General features: G+C 41.5%; 1 protein-coding gene across 3 annotated transcripts in view; it reads right to left on the bottom strand.

The window, feature by feature from the left end:
* yaf2 (YY1 associated factor 2) overlaps positions 1-9,689 on the bottom strand; it is a 182,093-nt gene extending 172,404 nt beyond the window's left edge. Inside the window, exon 1 of one of the 3 annotated variants that reach the window (XM_070900635.1) lies at positions 6,144-9,689. In XM_070900635.1, the coding sequence (XP_070756736.1) occupies positions 6,144-6,184 (41 nt within the window). In that variant the 5' untranslated portion in view covers positions 6,185-9,689. The remainder of the gene's footprint in view (positions 1-6,143) is intronic. The other 2 variants (XM_070900632.1, XM_070900634.1) reach the window with 2 other exon arrangements.
* Between the last annotated feature and the right edge of the window lie 4,449 nt (positions 9,690-14,138).

The raw sequence follows: 14,138 nt of genomic DNA, 5'->3' as shown, positions 1-14,138 counted from the left end.
GACTGCAGGACATCAGAGGGTAGAAATGAATGAATGTGGCTGCAGGAGTTTGTGCTGTATTTTCAGCGTGCAGAAGTTGCGACTGGGACAAAACTGTCAGCACGGGGAAAATGTTAGGAGGGAACTTTATTTATGGACTTGTTTTAAAAATTTTTTTGCAAACTATTAAGTTTAATTTACTTCTAAAAGTGAAATGGGTCACTTTAAAAAAAACAACGTGAGTCATGGCAGATGAGTAAGATTTCGCAGATCCGAACAATCCAATCAAAGTCTCGCAAATAGCGTGAATAGTAACCGCTTAAAAATGCGGTGGAATAAACATGGAATTGTACTGTTTGTAATCAAGTCTACTGGTCATTTCGTTACACACCGAAGAATAAAGGTCATGTCCTTTATCTGTGATCTCGGTAGACGGGACCACGTGGCCCTCGGAATGTGATATGGTAAACAAAGTATGGCCCCAAATATTAAATGGTGCAGCACAAAGTTGCCCAGTGCTTCACTTGGAGTTGGCATACAGCCCAGGAAGGCCTCAGTTTTGCTGATTAGTGTGTGCTGAGTTGGGTTACCTCAGCCAGGATGGTTTTAAGGGTGCCACAACTGACTTCAGCACTGCTGCCTTGCACAACAGAGAAAAAAAGATCAACCTTGTTTTCGACTCCAGATCACCATCGAAAGGAAAGCGCATATTTCTGGACTGGACATTGGCACAGTTGAATCGTCTGTTAACAATAACAACTTGCATTTTTATAGCACCTTTAATGTAGTAAAATGTTCCAAGGCAGTTCACAAGTGCAATTAATAAGCAAAATCTGCCTCAGATTCATTTCAGGAGATATTAGGACAAGTAGTCAAAGATGTCGGTTTTAAGGAGCATCTTAAAGAGATCGAGGTGGAAAGGCTTAGGGAGAGAATTCTAGAGCTTAGGGCCTAGATAACTGAATGCACAGCCACCAATAGAGGAGCGACTGAAATCAGGGATGTGCAAGAACAGAATTGGAGGAGTCCAGAGATCTCAGAGGGATGTCGGGCTAGAGACAGGGAGGGGTGAAACAAGGATGAGCATTTTAAAATTGACCGGGAGCAATTGCAGGTGAGCGAGCACGGAATATTGTTGAACGGGACTGATGACAGTTAGGATACGGGCAGCAGAGTTGGTTGGGCTCAAGTTTATGAAGTGTAAAATGCGGGAGGCCAGCCAGGAGACCCTTGGAATAGTCGAGTCTAGTGGTAAAGTATGGATTAGGGTTTCAGCAGCAGATGAGCTGAGGCGGAGACAGGTGATGTTAAGGAGGTGGGTGTCTTAGTGATGGAGGGCATATGAAGTTGGAAGCTTAGTTCAGAGTCAAATAGGATGCCAAGGTTGCAAACAACCTGGTTCGGCCTCAGACAGTGGCTACGGAGAGGGATGGAGTTGGTAGCTAGGGAACAGAATTAAATGGCGGGGCTGAAGACATCGGGTTTAATCGTCCCAATATTTAATTGGAGGAAATGTCTGGATGTTGGACAAGCAGCGTGTCAAATCAGAGGTAGTGGAGGGGTTGAGAGAGGAAGTGGTGAGGTCGAGCTGGGTACTGTCACTATACATGTGGAACCGATGATGTTGCTGAGGGGCAGCATGTAGAGGAGAAATAAGAGGGGGCCAAGGATAGATCCTTAAGGGACTCCAGAGGTCGAGGTGAGGGAGCAGAAAGAGAAGCTATTGTAGGCGATTCTCTAGATAGATAGATAGATAGAAAGAAATGGAACCAGGCGAGGGCAGTCCCATCCAGCTGGACAATGGAGGAGGATGGTGTGGTCAACCATGTCATAGGTTGCAGACAAGCCGGGTAGAAAAAGGGGGGATAGTTTACCAGTCACATAGAATGACATTTGTGACTTTAATAATGGCCATTTCAGTGCTGTGGCAGGGGTGGAAGCATGATTGGTGGGCTTCAAACAGGGAGGGGGAAAGATGGGCATAGATTTGAGAGGCGACAACACGTTCAAGGACTTGAGAGGAAGGGCAGATTAGAGATGGGGCAGTATTTCCAAGGACAGAGGGGTCAAGGATGGATTTTTGAGGAGTGGAGTGACAACAGCAGATTTGAAGGTGTAGGGATCAGTACATGAGGAGGGAACCATTAACAATATCAACTAATGTGAGGACCAAGAAGAGAAGTTGAAAGATCAGCAATTTGGTGGGAATATGGTCGAGGGAGCAGGAGGTGGGTCTCATGGATAAGATGAGCTCAGAGAGGGCATGAGAAGAGATAGGAGAGAAACTAGAGAAAGATGCGAGTTCAGGGCAGGGGGGTACCAAAGGGGAAGTTTGGCTTGGTGGGCTCGGGGAAAGGAGTGAAGTAGCAGAGGCAGCTGAATGGATGGTCTCAATCTTAATGACAGAATTCTATGAGCTCCTTGCACATTGTTGGAGGTGATAGGGGTTTAAGAAGACTGTTTGTAATGGAAGAGAGAAAATCGGGGTTATCTTTGTATTCAAGGATGATCAGTTTTGGCAAAGGAGAGCATGCATGACCTGATAATGCTTTATGTGGTCCAGTCAGATCTGGTGATGAATCACTAAAACAGTTAGCGACCATAAATATTCACGTTTGCAACCTTTGGACTTAAGGGAGCAGAGATGGGAGGCCAAACCAGGGGGAACGAGCATGTTGAGAGATAGAGAGTAATGGTGTTAACGGGAACAAGGGCATCAAAGATGGAGGTGAGGGTGCGATTGAGCAGAAATGTTGTGGCGAATGGAAAGGCCAACTGGCGATACAGCTGAAAATTTGAAATTGCGATTGTAAATGACTTTGGGAAGAGTATATTCCAGGCGGATGAGAGTGGAAAGGGATGTAAGGAAGTGATCAGAGTTGATCTTATCCTAATACCACCATTTTAGACAGTCAAATTTTGACTGATTACAGTCCTGTGAAGTGCCTTTGGACATTTTGCATGCTGCTCTTGGTGGTGGCCCATTTGACCATGGACGACATCACAGGCAAAATGTCTACCCTTAGCTGACATCCACATACTACTCGGAGATGGTGATTCGAAGCAGAACTCTGGCTGATTTTTCCATTGTCTAGCTCAGTGACAAAGGCCAAACCTCGTGCCTTCACCACAACCCTGGTTGAGATCAATTTACATTCACATCATGTAGTGTATTTATACACAGCCATTGGGAGTATTCATGGATATATTATGTTATAGCTGCACGTGTACTTTTCCACAGGAACTGAAGGACTCGGAGGCCAGAGAAATGCTGGTGCAAGTAAGATAATAGACCATGAAAAAATACTTCAGAAACAAAAAGGCAATGAGTCAGGTGAAGGTATTGATATAAAATATACAAGACAGTGGAGGTTCTGCTGCTGGTGTGTGTGTGTGGGGCAAGGGTGGGGGGAGGGAGAGAGGAAGAAAGAGTGCACAAGGTTGGAAGGGATATTATTGTGTTTAGTTTGGAAATAGAGGCAGCTGCTTTATGGAGCCTGGAGCCAGAGAAGGGCTAGATTTCTTTGGTGAAAAAAACCCCCTGCAAGATGAAAATTAGGGGTGTATAAATATGGGGTCATGAGGGGTGAAACATTAACCCTACCTTCCTCTCTGCACAGATACTGCCCGACCTGCTGAGTGTTTCCAATCTTCAGTTTTTTTTTCAAATTTCCAACATCTGCAGTATTTTGCTTCAAGTGTATAAATATTACGTTCATGGGACTTTGTCAACATTTTGTAATAATTTTTCACTTACTATCTTTGTCAATAGTTTAAAAAAATACTTTGAATCAAACTTGGTAACTACTTTTGTTAGATATCCCCAACTTGATTTTTTTTGCAATACTTACTGATCGCCCCTGATTCGTGGTCAGTCAGAGATTGCACAGTTTTACAACAGATGGGGCATTAGTAACAAATTGTGATGGGAAAGTGTTACAGGAAGTAATTGTGACATTTACAGGAAATGTCTGCTATATGCAAGACTTTCATTATAGATATAGATGTTACAGACTATTTACAAACATACAAAAATGACAGGCAGGAAAGACCAGCTGGTGCATCAAGCTTGTCCCACACATTACGCCTGGAGCATGAGTAGACACTTCCTCCTCCCCCCTCCCCCGCCCTGCTGCCAAACTGCCATTTAATCTCCTAGGAGGGGCAAAAGAGAGAAAAACCCCAAACTGGAAATTCCCCTCCGACCTCCTCAGGTGATCAAAACCAGTTCAGGAGATCACATTGACTATGCATACGTTAGCTGCTAATCTAATTACCTTTCATATGGTGCGATCTCTGTCCTGGCCAAGCTCCCTCTTGAAGGCATGCAGAGAACACACTTTGCACAAGTCAGCAATGCATTCCAGAGGCTCACTACTCTTTGGGAAAAGAAGAATCGCCTAACATCAAAGCCGATTCCTACTTTTACGTAGTTGGAATGCATGTCCCCTGGTCCTCCCCAATCTGTCAAATTGAAATAGTCTATCAATAGGCATGCAACCCAGCCTTTTCATTTTTTAGACTTTTTGAAAGTCCAGGAAGACAATGTCAACCGGATTAACCTCAACCAGCAAACCTTGTAACTTCTTCAAAAGACTCGATCAAGTTTTCAGAAGCAGTGTCTCTACTGGCCCTTTCTCAGTTTCAACAACTTTATTTAGAAAGCACCTTTAACATAGTAAAACATCTCAAAACGCTTATCAATAAAAAAAAGAGGTAGAGAGCAATGTTCCCCCGAAGGTGTGCAGCTGCGTACCAATCGGGAGATCCCGCACAGGCCACTTACTAGCTGCGGCCGCTGGAAGATACCGCGCATGCACGGCTGCGCAACAAATCTAAAAGGGACAATGCACTTAGACTGCTAATTAGAGGGAACATTGGTGAAGATGCGGTGAGGTTTAGGGAGGAAATTCCAGAGCTTCGGGCAAGGCAGCAGAAAGCATGGTTGCCAATGGTGGAGCGATTAAAATTGGGGCTGCACAAGAGGCCAGAATTGCAGAGATCTTGAAGGTTTGTAGGGCTGGAGGAGGATACAGAGATAGGGAGGGGTGAGGCCATGGAGGGATTGGATAACAAGGATGAGGACTTTAAAATTAAGACTGTCAGATTGGGAGCCAGTGTTGGTTAGCAAGCACAGGGGTAATGGGTGAACGTTGCTTGGTGTGAGTCAAGATACGGGAAAGAGAGTTTTGGATGAGCACATGTTTATGTAGGGTGGAAGTTAGGAGGCTGGCCAGGAGAGCATTGGAATAGTCAAGTCTATAGGTAGTGAAATCTAGAGGATGGATGAGGGTTTCAGCAGATGAGCTGAGCCAGGGTTGAAGTTGGGCAATGTTACCGAGGTGGAAGTAGGCAGTCTTCATGATGGAGCGAATGTGTGATTGGAAGCTTATCTCGGGGGTCAAACACAACATTAAGGTTGAGAACGGTCTGGCTCGGTTTCAGACAGTTGCCAGGAAATAATCCAGGGATGGAAAAAAAGTGGTCAGCGAACGGAGTTTGTGACGGGGACCAAGACAACAGCTCCAGTCTTCTCAATATTTAATCAGAGGAAATTTCTGCTCATCTTATATTGGATGTTGGACAAACAGTGAGTCAAATCAGACAATGGAGGGGTCACGAGAGTGGAAAGATAGAGCCGAGTATCATCAGCGTATACAGAAGCTGATTATCAAGTCCTTTCCTTTACAGGCAAGACAGCGGTAATATTTTTGACTAAGTGCCTCCCCTTTATTCAGAGAGCTCACTAGAAACTTGAGGAAAACTCTTTATCAAATTTAAATTGTAACACTATAGTCAGGTGGAATATCATCTGGTGCCAATGAATCTGCAGACACCACAAACCTGAAGGTCACTGGAAGAAACAATTGTATCTTTCCAATCTCCCCGCCCCGAGATCGGCACTCAAGTAACCATGAATAACTACATAAAAACCACCTCTCGTGAGGACTACAAAAAAGACTCAATGTTTTCAACTTCCTACCTCCACCCAAGAGGTTTGGCAAATAGTTCGGAGTCCCGTAAAACTTCAGGAAGACATAGGGCAGACACAATTTAATGTAGATGAGTATGATGCACTACATTTGGGGAGGTAAAAAAAACAAGGAATGGGATAATACACTTTGAAATCTGCTCATGATGGTATGAGTTTTTTCTTCCAATACCTTTTGTTTTTTGAGATACGTGGCTCGACATCTGTTTCCATAAGTAGACCAAATCCTCTGAACTGAAACCTGCATGTTTATTCTCAGATGTATTTGGGTTAGCATAGAATAGCCCAGGTCTAACCATTAACTTGATCGTGGCGATCTGGTCATTGGAGAATATGTAGGATGACAGCGACATTTCCTGTCACAGGATGCCAGAAAATACCACACATTAGATCGAATTATACAGGCTAAACTACTACCGCAGATTTATTTACAAATAAAATGATGCACAGAATCATCAAAATACATAGGCAAACTACTAAACAGTACAATGGGAACTTGACTGTGCCTACAATATTTTCTTGGTTTCTTGGACAAATCAAAAGAACTTTTTTTTTAAACATATGGTATTACGACGAAAGCCGCAAGAACCCAATTTCACCTAAACTGAAAACTAGCAGTCAGAACTGGGATAATTCTTTTCATGGAACTTTTGACATAAAGCCAATTCTTTTCAAGTTGTCAGGCAAACATTTAACAGTGTTTAAACCTTGCCAGACAGTGAATTAACGGCCTAGAACAGTTGCTATAGACTGATTCCACACATAGTCACATCTAAAAATTACATATCCCTCTGTCAAGAAGCTGCATTTGCAAACATTTTAAACATACGCTTTGCTATAAAAGGGAATTATCTTCATTATTTCATGAGATAAATCCCACCATTTTGTACTTGGCAAAAAAACAGCCTCCTGATCAACTTGAAACTATACAAAACTGGACAGAAATTGCTATCTTTGACGCTTATCTGTTCGAAATTATAACATTGACTACAAAAGGAAGAATTAGCTGAAAAATGTTTTGGGTCATCCTGTAGTCATGAAATTTGCCATACTCTCTATTTTCTCAAATTAGTTGTTTGTCGCAAGACTAGAAACAGCAGAATTTTACTGAAGAAATGATATCGAAAGGGGAGTCGTTAATTTAGCCCGAAATGCTAATCGTTTTAATGACCCTGTAGTTTTGTGGTGCCATTGACACAGTAATGGCAACAAATATTCAGATTTTTGGCTTTTAATTTTATAAAAAGTTTTGGATGTCATCAGTTATTTAGATATGACTCATAGAAAATTCCCCATCAGAGAGCGCCGATAAGATACTGCAACAAAGTGTCATGAAAGAGGCCCGATTCAGCGCAGAGACCACAGAAAAAACATGAGAATTTCAAAAATACCCCCCTGAAAAGAATAGGCCAGGTAATTCAGCAACTGCTTGTTTATCCTGTATATTAAGCTGCACATGCAAGATTGTTCCAGCTGATAACACTTTCTGGGAGACAGCCCCACAATCAGGAGAAATAGTAAGAAAAGTCAATGGTGATCCACAGCATGTGTACAGCACATTTCTAAATGCATAGCAGACAACATGCAAACACACATTGGTATTTAGTTATCTAAAGTTTGAGAAATGCAAGTAAAATCCCCCAGCAATCCAGTTCAAAGATCTGATAATGCAGTAATTTTTAAAAAGGAGAAAGGGGAGTGAGTGTTAAAAACACACAGGGGCTGAAATTGTCCCCCGTTAGAAACGGGGTGCACGCACCCCATTTCTGTTGTTATCACCGCTGTAGTGGATGAGGTGGCCTCTTGAGCGAAATTCCGCTCTTTGGCTTTTTCCCGGCGGAGTGGAAGTTGCCCATAATGTGAGCGGTAGTGAGCACACTTGAGGGGCAGAAGTTGGGGGCGGGGGTGCGGAGTTGCTGCCACTGTCAGTCACCTCGGTGCCGCATCACCATGGCTCTCCCCTTCACTTAAAGGGGAGAGCCTGCACGAATTTTAAAGTTGCGGTCCATTGGGCCACCAGGGAGGGTTTTGACTGGGCCAGTGGCCTGGCACCCAAGAGGGGATGCCAGGCTGCCTGGCCGAACCCGGGGGCATAATTGTCGGCCCGGCATGGCAGTCAGCCGAGAAAAAAAACAAAATATGGCGGTAGTACGTCTTCCCTTTTAATGGGAGCCGCACCACCATTTCAGAAGGCCACTCGCTCTTAGGACGGCTCAGCAGCTGTGTGGGGGGCAGGAGGGTGGGGCAGAAAAGAGAGCGCGGATCACCGCCGGGATACCACAGAAGTGGAATTTTGATCATGGCGACCATAACATGAAAAATCTGCAGCCATTGCAGTCCGCAGCGTGTAAATAGGCCTTAAGGGATGAGGCAATTTCGGCCCCATAGAAATCACAAAAACACACAAATCAAAACATTTACGTCATTAGAACTCAATGCCAAATAAAGGGTTGTTTGATCACCAAAGGAGGTGGCTAAATCTATCCTGCAGAGTGAGACTTTTGCAAAGAAAATTATAATTTTGAGGATCTGCAGCTAATGCACAGGAGATAGTTTTCTTGGCGTCGAGCCTTTACATATTTGAAAGCTGCATATGGAGCACTCATTTATACATCATATCTCACGATCAATTTGAATTAGTTTTGATAGAGATCCTGGTTTTCAGAAAGTGATCCTGGTATTGAATAGTTGACAGCTTACCTGCTGTACATGATTAATCAGTGCTTTATGCCTCGAGCAATATGGCAGCTGGCAGTTCACATCTCCATGACATCATTGATGATTCAGTGCTTTTACTCAGATGTCTATTTCCCCCCAAACAGTGAAATTAAAACCTGTGACCAATAGATTGGCATGCAGGCACTCGACAGGCTATTCTATCAGGTTGAGAGATCAACGCTGTAGTAGGAATAACAGAATCATGGCTACATAAAGAACTAAATATTGGAGGTTGCAACAATCAAAGCATAGGGAAGGAAGAAGGGGGTATGGTAGCTCTAAGTAGAGAGATTATAATAGCAATAGAAAAAGTGACATAACTAACAGAAGGATAGAAATAGAATGCATATGGATTGAAATAAAAGATAAGGGATCGATCATGCGAAAAGGGGTATACTACAGACCACTTAGTGTAAACGAGATAGAGGAAGAAATACGCAAGTGAATATGAAATGAGTAAAATACATAGAATAATAATCATGGGAGATTTTATTTACCCTCAAATAAACTGTCAAGACGATGTAGCAAAGGGATACAGGGAATGGAGTTTTTACAATGTGTGCAGGACTCCTTTCTTCCCCAGTACATAAAAAGCCCAGCAAGAGAGGGAGCACTGCTGGATCTAGTAATGGGGAATGAAGCAAAACAGACAAGAGAAGTAAGCTTTGGGGAACATCGAAGGAATAGCAATTACAACATAATAAGGTTAAAGATAAAGATTGAGGACATAAGAAAGACCAAAGTAATACAATTGGGAAGAAAGCTGATTTTAAAGGGATGAGAATGGAACTAGGCAAAATAAACTAGAAAAACTTGACAAAGAAATAGAACAGCGTGGGAAACATTTCAAACCGTGATCAAGGAAAAGACATCCCACTAAAAAAACAAGAATAAACTAGCTAGTAATGACACACCATGGCTGAATAAAGAAATAAGTGCAAAATTGAAACTTAAGAAAAAGGCATACATTAAGTACATCGATAACAAAGCATAGGATGACAAAAGGGAATACAAAAAGGTTAGAAAAGAAGTCAAAAAAACAATGAGGAAGGAAGAGAAAAACGACAATGAATTGATGAAGGAATATGAAAAGAAATAGTAAAGTATTCTAGACACAAATAACCCAAAAATCAGGATAGGGATAGAACACTGAGATACACATAATAAACTCAAGTAATTTTAGCAAAATGGCAGAAATATTAAATAATTACTTTGCATCAGTATTTAGCATGACATTAGAAGAGATCAAAAAAGATATGAAGACATTTAAGATAAATGCTAGATGTTTGTTCAGGGGGAGATAATTGATAAACTAATCAAACTTGAGGGTAAAACCGCTGGTCCGGATGGATTGCATTTGCGCATATTAGAAGTTCGGGAAGATATTGTAGAGCCACTATTACATAAATAGATATAGATATATAAATTCCTAGAAAAGGGAATAGTTCCAGAGGACTGGTAGACAGCTAATGTGAATCCTATATTTAAAAAGGGAGATAGAAGTCCAGCGAAGTATAGACCAATTAGCTTAATGTCGGTGCTGAGAAAGATAATGAAATCCTTGCTCAAAGATGTAACAGAAAAACTTCCAGAAAATGAAAATATAACAGTCAGCACGGATTTCAAAAGGGAAGGTAATGCTTGACCAACCTTACTGAATTCTTTGAAGTAGTAACAGAAAGGATAGACAAGGGTATTGCAGTAGACGCAATATATTTGGATTTTCAAAAGGTCTTCGATAAAGTACAGCATAGTAGACTCATGACTGAAGGTCAGAATGTGGAGTCAGAGGTCAAGTAGCAGAATGGATAACAAGCTGGCTACAAAACAGAACTGAGTGTCGGGGTTAAAGGTAGTTACTGAAACTAGCAAAAGGTAGGAAATGGTATCCCACAAGTATTGGGGCTGGGACCACGATTGTTCACTATTTACATAAACCATTTGGACTGGGGAACTATAATTTCAAAGCTTGTGGATAACACCAAATGAGGTGGGAGGGTAGAGAGGAGGACTGCGACAAAATAAAGAAAAAGACACTAATAAACTTACAGAATGGGTGTGCAATTGGCAAATGAACTTGAATATAAATAAGTGTGAGGTGGTATATTTTGGTAGGAACAACAGGAAGGCCAGATATTCCTTGGAAAATAAGTGCCTAAATGAGGTAGAGGAGCAGAGGGATCTGGGAGTACAGATACACAAATCACTAACAGTAGCGACACAATTTAAGGCCATTAAAAAAGGGATATAATTGAAATGCAGAGAAGTTATGCTAACTTGTATAGAACCTTGGTTAGACCACACTTGGATTACTCTGAACAGTTATGGTCCCCATAATATAAGGATTATAGAGACACCGGAGAAGGTACAAAACTATTTACAAGGACGGTACCAGAACTGAGTGATTATACCCATCAGGAAAGACTGAACAAACTGGTGTTCTTTGCTCTAGAAAAATACTGAGGGAGATGAGGTCTGGAAGATTATTAAAGGGTTTGATGGCGCAGACGTAGAGAAGATTTTTCACCTGCGGGAGAAGACCAGAACTAGGTGCAATAAATATAAGATAGTTTAATAAATCCATTAAGGAATGTAGAAGAAACTTCTTTACTCAGAGTGGTTAGAATATGGAACTTGCTACCACAAGGAGTAGTTGAGGCGATTAGCATAGATGCATTTAAGGGGCTAAACACGAGAAAGGAATAGAAGGATACATTGATGGGGTTAGATGAAGCAGGGTGGGAGGAGGCTCATGTGGAGCATGAACACCGGCATGGATCGAATGGCTTGTTTCTGTGCTGCAAAATACTATGTAAATAGGTTACTTGGGTGTAGCAGTGAGTGAGTCAGACCATGAAGATCTCAGGTTTCCTTAATCTATGCTGCGATAGATGATTTCAAGGAGGACCATAATGAGTTTGCAGTAACTGAATGTCAGATGAGGACGGAATCAGGCTCCTTGTCCAGACCGGTGTAGTCCAATAGAAATTTCTGACCAGCCACAGATGTAGCTATGATGACATCGATTGAGTCACGCGCTCAAATATTGGTACAATATGCCGTACAAACACTCACAATACAGGTATATGTACAATTACTGAACAAACATCTAGCATCATTTAGTAGCCAAGTAAAGAATGCTCAAATTTGCACTGTGCTTTTTGTCTCATCTTTTTTTGGTAAAAGTTGACATGCATACAGTATGTGAAGAGGAGTATTGCGATCACATGCCCAAAAGGTGGTGTTAGTTACTCATTTTTTATTCATGAATCAGAAATGCAATTAGACAGATCTGGATTCCCAATTAGCCATATGTAGCTAATGTACTGGACTCACGTGGCCATGCCTACTTGAGTGAATAACCAAAAGTTTACCTGCTCTGAGCTAAAAAACATTTTTTTTTTAAAATAAAAGGCATCCCTCTGAATTGCTTCTGGAATTCTGAAAAATGGCAAAACCAAAATAGATTTTGTGCAGGACTCCAAGTGCAAATTGAAAGAGAAGCTTGAAAAAGTCAGCAGAATTTATATCAGGTGCTCAGGAAGAAGCGAAAAGAAGATGGGGAGATTGAGTCGAGGGTTTACAAGCACTGAGAAAAGGTAGGTGAACTGGGCCTGGGAGCATTCAGCATGCAGAGTTAAGCCCGAGAGCACTCAGACTACCAGATACAAAATCTTGTATCTGATTGGTCCTCGCTAAGCACATGCTTAGCAGCAACTTTTGAGGTTGGCCACTGCCAATCACAGTACACATTTTATGGTCACATGTTACAATCAACTCATTATATCACTCAAACTGAGTCAAAATGATGGAAAGGCATTTACCAATTCAACATTTTTTTTTAGTTTACATACACTAGCTGATTTTCCATGGCACTGCTCATGGCAAGTCAGATGACACACTGTTTTACAATGACAGAAGCATTATACCATGTATGACATTGTATTATTCTGCTGCTAAGATAGAGTTGTGTTTGAGAAGATCGGCCCCTTTAAGGCAAGCTTTTCATCTTTGTGGACTGCTTAGATGCATAAACAGTGGGCTAGAATTTCCCCAAAGCCCGCCAGCACCCGATTGCCGCCCACTAAGGCTGGGAAAATTATCGCCGGCAAAAACTTCCCGAATAAAAAATCCACCCAGCAAAAAATATGGGCTTTGCACCTCCAATCTGGGCGAAAAAGTGCAATTTCGGCTAGATTGGGCGGTGACTAAAGAAAAAGGGCGATAAATTTTTAAAAATCTATAAAAATTTACCCCGAGGCTGTGGGTTGGGCATGAGAAAAAGAAAATTTTTTTCAAAAAACCGAACTTAAAAAAAAAATCAAAAAAATTCCAAACACACTTTTAAATTAAACCACCCCAATAGAATTTGAAAATAAATAGTAAAAAAAAACAATCACTTACCTTTTTCTTGCAGACCTACTGACCTCCCGCCCAGCTCCGCTGATCCTTGTGGGCGTTTAAAACATTTTTTTTCCCATACGAACCAATGAGTCCCCGATCAGCCAAAAATCGCGCCAGGACGATCTGCGAACGGTGCACGCCGGCAGTCTGCTCCCTAGCAGGACTTTGAAACCGCCAGCGAACCTCAGGTCGGAAATTACCGCTCACCTAATTTCCGCCCACAATGGTGAGCCAGAGGAAATTCCAGCCCATAGATCTTTGCAGGCATCTTATAAAGTTTAAATTGCTATTGCCATTAATTTGCAAATATCTCAAGCTGTAGATGCAAATGGTTCTTAGTAATCTAATTTTGTATTTATTCACCAAATGAGGCAAGAGTATCAAGAAGAACCCTTTCCAAACTACCAGGCTCATGAAATTTAAACAGGATAAACCAGCAAGAAAGAAATACATGTGCAAATGGAAGCTTTGTGGGCCAGCCTATTAGGCTTTATGGGCTGCAGATGGCCTGTATGTTATCATTTGAACACCATGCTTTAAGTCCACAAAGTCCAGTTGCTTTAAGAGATTAAGCCAGAGGTCAAATTTTAATGACCAGTGAGAAAAGTTTCCAGATTGGAAGTTGCTTGCAACTTTCCAGCTCCAGGTCAGGACAAAGCACCATGAAATAACATCATTCTTTAAAATAAATATATTTGACACTTGGAATTGTGATGTATGGTCTCAAAAGCTTTCATATAGATAGTTTTGCCAAACATGTAATATATGGAAGTGCAACAGTTTCCAGTAAAAATATGTGAATAACTTCTAACATAGTTTAAAGATCTAATCCAAGGATTGGACTGGAAGATTTAAAAAAAAGGCCAAAAATTAAGAGGATGAAACAATTTTCAGAAAAATGTAATTCACTACATTGGTGATGCACTGAAAGGAAATTACAAAGACCTCAGAGTTTATAGTCAATGATAATTATGTAATAGAGTGAGAATGAACTGTCCATGTTGCTGGAATAAGGAAAAGTTTATTTTATCTTCCAAAGATTGAG

Source organism: Pristiophorus japonicus, chromosome 15 (assembly GCF_044704955.1).
Source record: "Pristiophorus japonicus isolate sPriJap1 chromosome 15, sPriJap1.hap1, whole genome shotgun sequence".
NCBI lineage: Eukaryota > Metazoa > Chordata > Chondrichthyes > Pristiophoridae > Pristiophorus > Pristiophorus japonicus.
The sequence above is the reverse complement of the archived record's forward strand: the minus strand, read 5'-3'. Positions and strand labels throughout refer to the sequence as shown.